The sequence below is a fragment of the Girardinichthys multiradiatus genome, chromosome 7 (assembly GCF_021462225.1).
Source record: "Girardinichthys multiradiatus isolate DD_20200921_A chromosome 7, DD_fGirMul_XY1, whole genome shotgun sequence".
NCBI lineage: Eukaryota > Metazoa > Chordata > Actinopteri > Cyprinodontiformes > Goodeidae > Girardinichthys > Girardinichthys multiradiatus.
Window position 1 is genome coordinate 47076326 of NC_061800.1, and position 13198 is coordinate 47089523.

Consider the following 13198-nt stretch of genomic DNA (forward strand, 5'->3'; position numbering starts at 1 on the left):
AGAACCAGGGACTTAAAAAAGCTCAACAAGCTGATAAAGAAGGCTGGTTCTGTTCTGGGGACTCCTCTGGAACCTCTGGAGATCATTGTGGAAAGACAGATTCTTCATAAAATGAAGAACATTATGGAGAACCCTGAGCATCCTCTTCATGAGACTGTCCTACAACAACAGAGTGTCTTCAGTCAGAGGCTTCTTCAGATCTGCTGTAAGACGGAGCGCTACAGGAGATCCTTCCTGCCCACAGCCATCAGCATCTACAACGGCTCTTTGAGGAAACCTTCATAATATGAGCTACAACAACATTTAATTTCCCTTTGGGATTAATAAAGTATTTTTGAATTGAACTGAATTATCTCACCATCAAGTCTCTGAGAAGGTCCAGGCAGTACAGTCTTAGATCTTCTATAATTCCACTCACTACCTTCTCATGTAGACCCTGTTCTCCTGCCTGCAGGAAGCTCAGATACATATCTTCTCCTTTTCATTTGTTTTTCTTTACTCTTGATTAGATTTAATTGCATTTTTACTGGTAAACGTTACTCATCTTTTTGGCAATCTGCATCTGTCCCGCATGCAGCAAAAGCCCAGAAATAAAACGCAGCCATTATCTATCAGGCTACTCCAGTACACCAGTTACATAAAGTGGTGCAGCTGCACAGCTAACCTCAAACAATACTTCAATTCTAATGTATTGATTGAATTGGTGCTCTTATGAAACCAACGCAAATTTTTTTTTCTTTAGAGTTGAATGTCCTGTTAAATTTAAAGTTGTACTGCCCCCTAGTGGAATTGCCATAATTTGCATATTTGGTGTTGTGTTGAAGTTTCTCCAGATTGAATTCAACTTCAAAGAGTTTTTATTGGACAGATGTTTGTCTCGTTCAAGTTGTGCTTTCCTTCCATATGATATACTAAGAAAATTACAACCCAAAGAAAACAAATATCCCTAACTGATATTTGATTGAGACTATCTTTGTGACTGTGTGCTCTTTATCTGCTGATTTCTTATAATATTCTGTGTTTTATTGGTTCATTATTTGAAGCCTAAGTTTAATCCTCATTGGTGTGTTTTAACGTCCTAATTGCCTTGTAGGTCTCTGCTTTAACTCAGCTGCAATTAACCCGAAGATAATTAAGAGAAGAATGTGATGACAACCTGCTGAGGTCATTCATTTGGTTGCTGGAGCAGGAAAACATCTAAAACTGGACCACAGCTGTGTGAACCAATGTTGGACAACACCGGTATCATGATCCTCCTGTGTTAGGTTTTGAGTTTAGGTTTCTTTTTGATTTATCTGCGCTTTTATGTTCTTCTGTTCCTGATATTCTCAGTTAATTCATATTAGACCTTATTGCTAGATCCCTGAACGTTTGGAGTTCGGTTTAGATTCTCTGCTCATCTGTGTTAATTAGCCTCCCTCCTTCAGTCTCCTGCATTTTGTCTCTCATCGGCTGCTCCTGATTTTGTTAGATCCAATTGTTCATTGGTCCATTCTCCACTCTACCTCAGTATTTATACTCTCTGGTTTTCATTGTTCTCCACTGGTTCCTCCTGTTTGCTGCCTGCTCCATGTCTGACACATGCCTGTGTTTCAGTTCCTGGTCTCCATATAAATTCAGTTATTATTAAACCTTTTTCATTTGGGTCCTACCTCTTCACACTATGACAACCTGCTTTGACCAATTCATACATTTGTTGTTGTATCATAAATGAAAAGTATAGGCTGAAATTTTTTCATTGAAATTTTACAAGTTACAATAAAAACAACAAAAATATATATATTTTAAGGAGTTATTTTGGATTAAAGCTTTAAACCCAACACACCAGGATTTAAAATCAACGTCAAACAATCTAATTTAACTTCCATCCTATTACAATTTAATCAAATACAATGGCATTTAAAAATCACAGTTACCTGCAAACCTGCATAGTTTTTTTCTCACCTGTGAAAACAGAGGAAGCAGCTTTTATTTTCTCTCCCCAGTCCGTCCATCCAGTCACGTGGTCGCGCTGAGCATCCTTCCAGTGGGCAGACTGGCGTGTCTTTTCTGGGTTACAGAACCATGGACCAGTGGTGCTGGTGCCGTGCATAGCTGCAGGAGACATTTGATTTATTGTTCTGCCTGGGTTTCCCTCTGCAGCTGGACTGCTGTGTGCCACCGCGCAGGTAGGTTTCTGGTGACGGCTGTTATCAAACAGCAGCGAGCTGGCGTGGAAATGATGCTGAGTGGGTCGCTGCCTGCGCTGCAACAAAGACACGCGTGTGATTTGTGTAAATAACAGCTGAGCGCTGCAGATTACGGTTGTTTTGCTCTGATTGTGAGGCGTTAAAGCAGGGAGCGTGTTGTGTTTAGGTGCTGTCAGGAGGCTGTGGTTTTCCTGCTTGTGTTGGGAGGCGTTAATAGTCCTTATGTGCTGCAGCGCTTTGCATGATGCAGTGAGAAGTGCATTACTGCAGGCTCAGAGAGGAGCAGAAGCTCTGCAGGTCATATGTGAGGATAAAAAGCATCAGTTGAGAGGCTGCAGGCAGGTCACTGTAATAAAGACTCAGCAAATCTCAGCTTAAAACGGTTCAGACAGGCAGATGCTTCACCTGTTCATCTGAAACCAAGCAACAAGAGCTGACTGAACACATTCTAGCAATTAGATTTTATAGAAATTAGGTATTTTAGTGCGAAAAGTAATTATATGGATTTCAGTAGCTGTGAATTAATGTGTTGTACCAAATATGTTCAAGTATTGGGGGCAAAATATCTTTCAATTTGTAAAAACCTCTTTTCTGGGCCTTCATGCCACCTTTATTTGTGATATAGTCTACATACATATATATATATATTACTTACTTTAATCTAAAGGTTAGTTAACATTTGTGTAGGTTCTGTTAGAATATTGTAAGTAGTCAATATCTTACCTCTCCTTTTGGGTAAAAATGCAACAATCAGTCAGCCAGGTATTGGAATCAGACAGGATCCATAAATGCAAATAATCTTGGAATTCATTCATTTTCTTTTAGATTAAAAACTGCTCCTCAAAATGTAACCTCTTAAACCGTCATCACATTTGCATCAAACTGTAATTTAGACTTTGATATAAATGTACTGGCAACCCTGGAACATTGGCAACCTTCTAACACTGAAGAAAATCCAACCTTTGATTTCTTACATTTATCAAGAGAACGTTTCAATGCAAACAAATAATTCTCAGTTCCCAGATTTAGATCTTAGAAGCTTGATGTTGTGTCTGCTGAACCCATTCTGTGTTGATGTGACCTGATCTGTTTTAGATCGTCTGAATGTTGAAACCTTTTTAATTTTCTGCTAGAAGCTGCCAGGCTTTATTTCAAATGTTCTGGTATGTTCCAAGAGTTTATGATGTGATATTCTCCAACGAGACTCCCAATGCATTTGGAAAAGAAAGAGGCCCACATCATCACAGATCCTCCATCGTACTTAATAGTGGGCATGTGGGACTTTTCCACATATTCAGGCTTTGTTTCACACTTGATCCTCTTGGAGCTTTTGAAGCCATGGATTACTGATTACTTCCCAGAACAAAAGTAAAGCAAACACCATCTATAATAAGTAATGGGCACAGCAAAGTTTTTCACAGTAAACATATTTCTAATGTTTCTTTTTTCATAAAATCTTACTACTTTTGCCTTGTTTTCCCAGAGGCTAGCAGCAGCCATTGGACTATGCTAACATATTCTGCAGCAGCCGCTGTGAGCAACACACTGTCCGACTGGAGATTTTCCAGATGCCGCAAAGGTTTTTTTTAAACATCATATGTACTTTAGCTTTGCTTTTAAAGCCCATTATGCTGGTGTCATTTATCTTCAATGTGCTGAACTTTGAGACTGAGCTATTAGCTATAATTTCTCAGAGTTTGTTGCCATGTATAAATTGAGCTTCTGTCTGGATTCAGCTGTAGTGTGTAAGATGGTTGATATTATGCAAAAACAAATGAACGCAAAGTCGCTATTAGTTTCTAGTTCAGACCCTATATTTATGAGCATGTGCTTCTCTAGAAGAAAGCATTGATTTGTAGAAATTCCAACTGAGCTACAGCTCATACAGACCAGTTCTGGGAGAACGGTGCATTTTATTTACAAGGTTAACTGCAGTGGAGTCACAATCTTACACTCTCCATTTGCTCTGCATGTGAAAACCTGTCAGTGTTTGTCAGTGTGTGCTGTGAAACTCTGCAAGATGTCTTTGCAATGATGCCAAGACCAACTATTTTCAGTGTGTCCCATATCGCAGGATTTTACTAATTACAACAATAGAATCAAGGTTTGTCTTGAAGATTTAGTTATTAAAACACTGAATGCCATTTGTGTGGCTGATATGTTTTCCCACATTAAAGGTTTTAATTAGAAATTAGGCAACTGCCTTGTTTGGTTTGACCTAGAAATATAATGCTGTTGATGATGTTCACATTTGCGTATAAATCATTTCTTTAAAGTTTCCTCCATTTAGAGACCTTCGGTTAAGAGAGCTTCTTGACATTATCTCTATAATGATCCTAAATAATAATTGAAAACATTGATGTTTACTTTAAGCCACAGCATAAATTATCAGTCCCCACTAACTACTTTTAATTTGTTATATATTAGGATATCTAGGAATATCAAAAAACACAGCCTCACCAATTGCACCTTCTGTAGCAAGTGCAAAAACAAAAATGTGGCTTAGTTACAAAATGTAGTGAACCAGGTCAAATACAAAGGGTAAAACAATCGATGTTCCACTGAATGAATCCTTGTAGAAGGAACGGTGACTATGTCTGCTGCTTCACTTGGACCACCTCCTTTCTGTTTTTAAAGGCAGGTAAATCCTAAATGTGTGAGTAATGTGATGACCCCTGACATGTTTTTGATAGTTTTATAAAACACTTCCACTTGTAGCCTGCCAGGTGTAAAACAGCTAGATAGGGCTCCAGTCTCTGGATTCAGTTTTCCCAAATCTATTCCCCTTCAGTCGGAGCCCAAACACTCTTTAGGAATGTAAGAAATTGCTGGAATAGTGAAAGTGGAAGGATATATTGGAACAAAGCCAAGGAAGTTGGTGTTGCTTTTTATTGCTAACAGTGGAGATCCATTAGCCATCCTTTAAAGTCATAGAAAGGCATCAGTTGCCTTTTCCTGTCAATGCTGAAGCTCTGTTAGCTTCCCTTTCAGCGCTAACAGTAAAGCACTGTTAGTTCTCTGGTTCAACCAAGAGGTCAATCCCTAGAGGTTTTATTTTCATGTCCAGTCTCTGTTTGTTGGGATTTATCATTTGCTTTTGGACCACCACCACATACAGAGTATTACTCTAGCTTCATATATCAGCGTTCCCTTCTCATTTAAAAGACGAGCCATCCAAAGCTATCTCATTACACAGTTGCTCAGAATACAGGGAGCCATTTGATATTTTCATTGTAGTAAATAGGATGGAGGTTGGCTGAGCAGCAGTTGAGTCAGCTTTGGGTAATTCTATCATTTGATACATAAGATTTTATTAACTGACAACAAATCACCTGACATGTACAGGAATGTCATTCAAAGTGTTTTGCATCTCGGTAGTAATGCATAGTTTTATCTGGACCACATCCTCTTTCAAAGTAATCTCCGGACTGCTATAATCCAGTGTTTTCCTCAAACACACCTGATTTAAATGGTTCAATTACCTCCTAAACCAGTCATAAAGGTCTGCAGAGGCCTGTTAATGACCCACTGATTAAAATCTGTGTTGCAAAATAGAAATAGGTTAAATGACACTTGACCTTGAGGACTGGAAAGGGACAAGACTGGTTACAATCCATTGAAGCCTAATTGAATAAATAATGTGCTCAACTGGGTAAATGTGTTTGTATTATAGAATCTTGAATGACATTTACTTTTCAATTCAATTCAATTCAAAGATCTCTGAGGGGAAATTAGAATTCCAGTACAACCCATCCAGGGGGGGACGGGTCACCGAGGCTTTGCTGCCCACTCACAGGCGCTGCCCTTAAGCTTAGAGCACCTGGTATTCCCAGGTGGTCTCCCATCCAAGTGCTAACCAGGCCCAACCCTGCTTAGCTTCTTGAGATCAGATGAGATCAGGTGTGTTCAGGGTGGTATGGCTGTAAACCATACCACATTTTAGATTAGCCCGAACCTTGTATGCGTGCATCACTCAGCATGTAAAAGTGATCATCCACAAAATGTTCTATGCTTGGTGGCTCCTCATGTTTTACAGATATTCAGACATTTTTCTCTTTTACTCTTAGGTTATGCCACCCCCAAGGCTTCCTGGATCCCCTGCCGTGAAAGAGAAGGGCTGATCCCCGTCCTTCTCCAGGTTCCCGCTACTTTTCACCCCATCTTTACCCTCCTATTTCCCTCTCCCTATGGCCCTAACATTACCTGGCTCTCACATTCAGTTCTAACCCCAGTTGAGCCCTGTCATCCATCCCTACAAACGCTTTTTTACCTCCTCTGAATTAGCGTTTGGCCACACTAGTTAACGTTCCTGCAGGCCCTTGCTCTCTGCAGGGGTCAAGACATTTCCCATCGGCTGCTTGTTGGGACTCATGGCTACAGGAGGTCATGCACCTAATGTAGATGTGCTGATTAACCTACAGCAGGTAAGAATGTGTTTTCAAGTGCCTCCTTTCAATATTAATGTGTTAATCGGGATATCATATGTTATGTTTTTAACCAGACATTACACATTAAAGACTTGATACTTCTGTTGCATTTTTAGAACCAATGTGTTGAAGTTTTGGACATTTTCACATGCTGATGAAACAATTTATATAAATTAAGACCTTGTTAGTTTCTCAAAAGCAAGACTGTGTTGTCTCTGTAGATGTAACTGTTGTAAATATTTTGAATAGCTTCTCCATAAGTTTGTTTGTTGATTTATTTCTGTTTAAGTTATTGAAATTAAGCTTCTGAAGGTGCTTGTTGTCGTGTCTGGACTGCTTATAGAACACCCTTTAATGAGAAGTGCTGTGCTGGAGTCCACTGTCAAGATTTTCATCAGCACCATGAAATGACCGTTTATTAAAATAGGGATTTAGTGCTTTTGAGGGGGACACTTTTATATTAAATTTGAATGTGATGAAAGTTTAAAAATGAACTGAGACACCAAGTGTTCAGATGCTTGTTTGATAGATAATCACACAAATCGTTATTTGGTTAAGGGTTGATTCGGCTCTTGGAGGCTGCAGTAGGGAGTTCTGAGAAAACTGCGGACTTGCCCTGAAAATTTGAACAAGCAGACCTTACAGGTTTTTCTGCCTTGCTCTCTGCTGTGCAACAGCTCCTCCCCCACAGAGGAGCATGCCGTGAACTCACACCTTGCTTTTTGTCATTGGTCTTCTTCTTTTTACCTGTTTTTGTTTTCTGAGCAGGTTCCACTTGAGAAATTGGCAGATTTCCTGTAATGTTAGGTTGTTTCTCCACCATTAGCAGAGTTGCAGCACACTGGCTGACTTAGTATTAACTTCACAAAGCTACACAAATAGCTGAAAAAGATCAGTTGTTAAGAATTCATTAAAAAAAGAAATTGCCGGCTGCAGCTGTGCTAATGGTGAAATCTTGAGCTTGAACGACGGTGTGTGCTGTGCAGGGAAGGGGTGGAAGAGGGGTGTGAGCAGCGCACACATGAGCGTGATTGACATTGCTCCTCCTGTTGTTTCTGTCCTGGAGCGGTGCATTCCTGCAATTGGCAGTAGGACCACTGGGAGGACCCAGAGGAGCTTAATATATTTTTTTTTTATAACAGATTATCTGTCTCGTGTTTTACTGTCAGGACATAGTCACAGTTTTAACAAATATGTAAAAACTAAATTTCTACAAAAGTTACCTACTGCAGCTTTAAACATTTACTATATCTCACATTTCCACACCAGTAAGCTGTCAGTGTACTACTTTATTTGGAGAACAGTGTAGCAAACGAAAATGTATGTTTTCCAATCTAATAAATAATATTTCCATCATTTCATAAACAGTTTTTTTTTTCTACTGTGAACACAGTTTTTTAAAAGAAAGCCAGAGTCTTCATGTCAATTAAACCCACATGTGTGTGTCACAAATCTCACATAAAGAAGACTGATGTCACTTTTGGTGGTAAAAATATTTATTTAAATACAAATTAGTTTATTTTTCATTCAAACAAATATATCTAATATTTTTTGCTATATAATTTAAAACGTTTTCAGTGTCTTTGGCCTCATTTATACAGAAAGAGAGAAGTGTTAAACTACGACCCTGCTTCCTGGTCTGAATCCTGGGTTGTCAGAGTTTTGGAGAACTAATAAATTCGGCCAGATTCCTAGAAAGAAGAGCTGCTCCATTCAAAGTGGAATTGATGCCGTCTCTCCGGATCAGACCAGGTTTTCCCCAAAATGTTCGCCAATTATCAATGTAACCCACATTGTTTTCTGGACACCACCTAGACAGCCAGCGGTTGAATGACAGCATGCAGCTAAACATGTCGTCACTGGTCAGATCGGGGAGGGGACCAGAGAAAATTACCAATTACCAGAGTTGGTTTCTCAGCGGGTGTGTCGCTGAGTGGGGAAAATCTGTTAGAAACGCAGACGGGTTGGTGGTGACCTGTGGGCTGGGATCTATGACTATACTTTCTACGTACCGTCACCCAGCCGGCCTGAGGCCCCGGCTGCGCGGGCTCTGCTGGAGGACTGCTACGGGGAGCTACCCTCGGTGGCTCCGCGCTGGCAGGGGCCTCGGCTATCTGCTGGTTTTTCAACAGCGTGGAGCCGGGCCTCCAGTTCCGACAGCCTCGCCTCCAAAGCTACAAAAATGCTACATTTATTACACGTCCCATTATCACTAAAGGAGGCAGAGGAGTAACTGAACATCTGAGACATGGGTATCTATTGCTGAGCTAAATGCTAATATGTAAGCTAGCCAGAGACAAATTATGAAAAAAAATACCTTGTAACAGAAGTTTAATATATTGGCTATATTTTTGTTGTAGGGGTGTATTAAAAATATTTATGTCACTGCAAATGTAAAACAAATCACAAGGCTAAATGCTAATATGTTTGTTAGCTAGAAACATGCTAGCAATAATTATTCTTCATATCACGTCTGTCTACCTTGTTCCTTAATATGGTAAATTGCTTGTACAGGAGATAAATGCATTACTTATACTTAACAAATTCTATCTACTTTCTAATATTTATGCAGTCGGAGAAATAAAAACAAAACAAAAAAAAACACATCATTGTTGCTTTAGGGATTTTTAACATGGTGCTGATTCCTGCAGGAATTTACTGACAAGTAATTCCATCACACATCAGCATGATCATTATCAGGATTATCTGCAATGGAAAAAGCAGGATTGCAAATGTCTACAAAGCTGATTTGCTGCCTCTTCCATTTCACCACATGGACAAGTCCCCCTTCATTTCTGTGGGAAATACTTACGGACTGCATGACAGAGGTCGTTCTAGCTATTGTCCAAATGAGACAGTTTAGCTTGTGTTTTGATGGAGAAACTCTTTGCCAGCTCTATAGGTGATTGCTCACTATGCACAGTAGGAGCTATGCCATCTGCTGTGCGTGGCCCATTCTGACACTGTTGTGCACAAAATGACAAGGCTAGATACAAAACTAGACGCATTAATTTCCTATCATCAGTGATTATGCAGTCTGTATAAAATACAAAACACTTTCACAGGGATTTTCTCCAGAATCTGGTTGACCCTGCTAGAAGAGATGTTGTTTTGTTGTTCATGAGAGAATATTTGAAAGATTTCAGATTGGTATTCCAGTGTTTTGTTGCAGCGTCGCGGGTGGGGTGGGTATGCACGTCCGATGCATTATAGTGCCAGAGGTTTTTGCTCACCCATCCAAATCATTGAGTTCAGGTGTTGCAATCACTTCCATGCATATTCTGGGGGACAAAACCGTGTCCCATGTCCAGCAAGGACATTTTGTCCCTTCAGCAGGTCCTGTTTGCCCCAGGGTCTCCTCTCAGTAGGATATACCCGGAAAGCTATGTGTTTAGGTGGTATACCCTTAGGGAATCTAAACTTTATTTAGACCTCTTCAAAATTTTCCCTTTTAGCCCAAATATATCCCTGTTTTAGCACAGATAACCATAAACAGACAGATTTCCAGCCAACAACATGTATCTACCAACTAGAGAATCCAAAATAAAAAAACAAGATTAACTTGTGTTAAACCATGATAGCAGAACTGTGGTCTTACTATTGCAGTAACAGCACAGTCATAACTAAATTGAATAAATCTGAGGCAAAAGAAAAATAATTCAATAAAAATATTTACAATTTTAGATAGCTTCGTGTTGGACCATTTGTTCGCTACTATACATCTATTTCTATTAGAAATAGCTTGGGCAGGATAGAGTAGGATTTTAGAGCGATTTAGAATCACCACTTATAGTCCAATGTGTTCTGAGTTGTATGTGCATGAAATGTCTTTTTGAAACTTGATTGCTGTTGAACTCTAAAAGCCGCTGCGCTTTGAAGCTGTGCGTGTCTGAGTGTGTTTTTGAACACCTTAGCGCAGACTCAGGTGAACTTAAAGTTGGACTGCTAGAACCTCATGGTGAAAACTAACTATTCCATGGTCTTCACTCTTCATGTTTTTCCACTGGTTGCCGCCTAAAGTTTTATAATTTTGTGTTTCACTGAGCTCCAACTTTGGGGGTTTTATGACTGTAGCCTGGTGGAGGCCGCTCCCAAAGCTTCGCTCAGCACTTTATTTTCTCTTGTTTTGCCATAACTGCTGGTTTGACTTCATACACACTCGTTGTTTTATCTTGTTTAGTTATTATTTAACTCTTTTTGTGTAGAACCTTTGCATGCTTGATTAGGTGGCGATTATTGAATCAGAATAGGGAGGTGTATCAGGGCTGTTGATTTCATAAATATTCACATAGATAAAGAGAAAGTGTTTGTGTTTATTTTGACCATGAGTGATTTGTCTGTCAAAATAAGGTCAAAGTTCCCCACGTTTGGTGAAGCGGTTGATTAAACAGTGACATCTAGTAATAGTTATCAATTATTACTGAGAATTTAATAATTGTAATAATCAAGGGCTTTGAGCCATAATTACAACACCAGAAGTCATCTCTGATTTCGATTCGTAAGGAAGGATTTTTGGTTAAGAAATTAATTTTTTTTCCATATTATGATTTTAAATTATAATTCTTGATAAATATTAATTAATCAACACTCATAATTCTTACATTCATATAAACAACAGCTGCAGGGTGACAAGAAAAGCAAATCCCTGATGGTGAAATGTTTGTGATGGGACTGTTCTGGGAAGCGTGCCAGCTCCTTCAATCAAAGAGGTGCAGCATGAAGGGAACAGGAAGCACCTTTAAGCAAAGAAAACGACGGAATAAAAGCTGGAATAACATCTGGTTTCACTTATTTTAAGCACATAATGATTCCATGTGGCATATTTTCACACTTTCAATTGCTCCAGGAAGGGGTGTGAAAAATACATTTGGTGACACATGCATTATTATCATTATTATGCAGTGTTTTCATCATGAAAAGCAGCAATGATTTTCTCAGTTAGTATGGATTTAAGACATGTTTCAGTCACAGCACTCTGCTGACTTAGTATGAACTTCACAAAGCTACACAAATAGCTGAAAAAGATCAGTTGTTAAAAATCCATTAAAAAAGAAAATGCCCAATAAATATTTGTGCTGAATTAAAAAAAATAAAAACAGACAAAGCTCACATGAAGGAAGCAGCATTTCTGCTGCTGCAGTGGTTTCTGCTACCTCTGAGGCCAGATCGCTGTTGCATAAGAGTTTTAAAAAGGCACAGCTTCTCAAGCATTTATGGCTTCAGTTTTAGGGCTGACCATTTACATTGTTTTTAAATGATTGTGCAGTATGATGCTTTAATTAATTATTAAATGCATAAAGCAAAATGTATTGTATTTTTTGATCAAAACTTTTTGACCACAACTTCAAGACAGTGTAGTTGTATGATCAGCACAGGTAATGTTCTAAAAGAGCCCAACTGAAATCAATCTAATCAGCAGATTGATTGCTTTAAAAGACAATCAGAAGTGCTAAAATCATTGTGTTTTTGTGTTAGCAATAGAAAAGCTGCAGCCATCATCACTTTGCAACTAAAGGACCTCACGCGCAGGAAACTGCTGCTAAGAATATTGCAGCTGAAAGAACAGTTTTTTGGATCAACAGCTTTAAGCTCAGGGCTTCAGCTGCAGACAAGAAAGCCCCAGGACTGCATTAACAGGATTGTGCTGCCACAAGTTCAGAGCTTACTCAGTAGTGGGGGGTAAGTTTACATGTGTTTACATTCCACCAAATATTAAATATTAATATGTGAGTAGAAAGTTAAACTGTATAAACAAACTAAAAAACCAATGAACACTGAATGCTTTTTAGATGTTTGTCCTACAACTGCATTTACTTGTACTTAAGTGTACTTTCACATATCTCTAAGTAAGAGATATGTGAAAGAAATGCATACATTATTGGAGGATTTATTAATTATATTAACAGAAGGCTGAATTCCAGCTGCTTTATTGTCAAGTCACTAATGTTTCTAATGTAACTAATGTTTCAGTTAATTTTAAAACATTAATTAAATTGTGTTTTGCTTGCTTCTGGCTTTGGTCATTAGATGGTTCCTGTGAGGAGTATTTTTGAGCATTCTGCAGCAGACAGCAGTGACCTTAGTGTTTAAGGTTATTTTATTAGCTAAGCTAACAACTAATCAACCTATACAACAGATGAAATGCACATTTAACCAGGCGATTCTCTCCCTCCTCATCATTCTCAGTTCATGCAGTTCTTGCCTCATTCAGTTTTCCTGTTACTGACTATTTGTATGAGGACCTTTTATATGTCCAAACTGAGTGGACAAACACCCCTCAGCCTGAAAGTCACAAATCACAACAGTATATTAACCAAAAAACTCCTAACTAGACCTCACAATATATATATATATAGATATATATATATATAAATATATATATATATAGTACAGACCAAATGTTTGGACACACCTTCTCATTCAAAGAGTTTTCTTTATTTTCATGACTATGAATATTGTAGCTTCACACTGAAGGCATTAAAACTATGAATTAACATGTGGAATTATATACTGAACAAAAAAGTGTGAAACAACTGAAAATATGTCTTATATTCTAGATTCTTCAAAGTTGGTATTCTGTTG

General features: G+C 38.7%; 1 protein-coding gene and 1 non-coding gene across 2 annotated transcripts in view; one reads left to right on the forward strand and one right to left on the reverse strand.

Annotated features, from left to right (window-relative positions):
- The first annotated feature begins 1956 nt into the window (after positions 1–1956).
- The window catches only part of slc4a3 (solute carrier family 4 member 3), a 53316-nt gene continuing 42074 nt past the window's right edge, over positions 1957–13198 (forward strand). The window contains exons 1-2 of the mRNA XM_047370365.1: positions 1957–2168; positions 6257–6613. Coding sequence (XP_047226321.1) covers positions 6560–6613 — 54 coding nt within the window. The 5' untranslated portion in view covers positions 1957–2168; positions 6257–6559. The remainder of the gene's footprint in view (positions 2169–6256; positions 6614–13198) is intronic.
- LOC124872004 lies at positions 5998–6117 on the reverse strand. The gene has a single exon (XR_007039177.1). It is a non-coding gene; the product is annotated as a 5S ribosomal RNA (ribosomal RNA).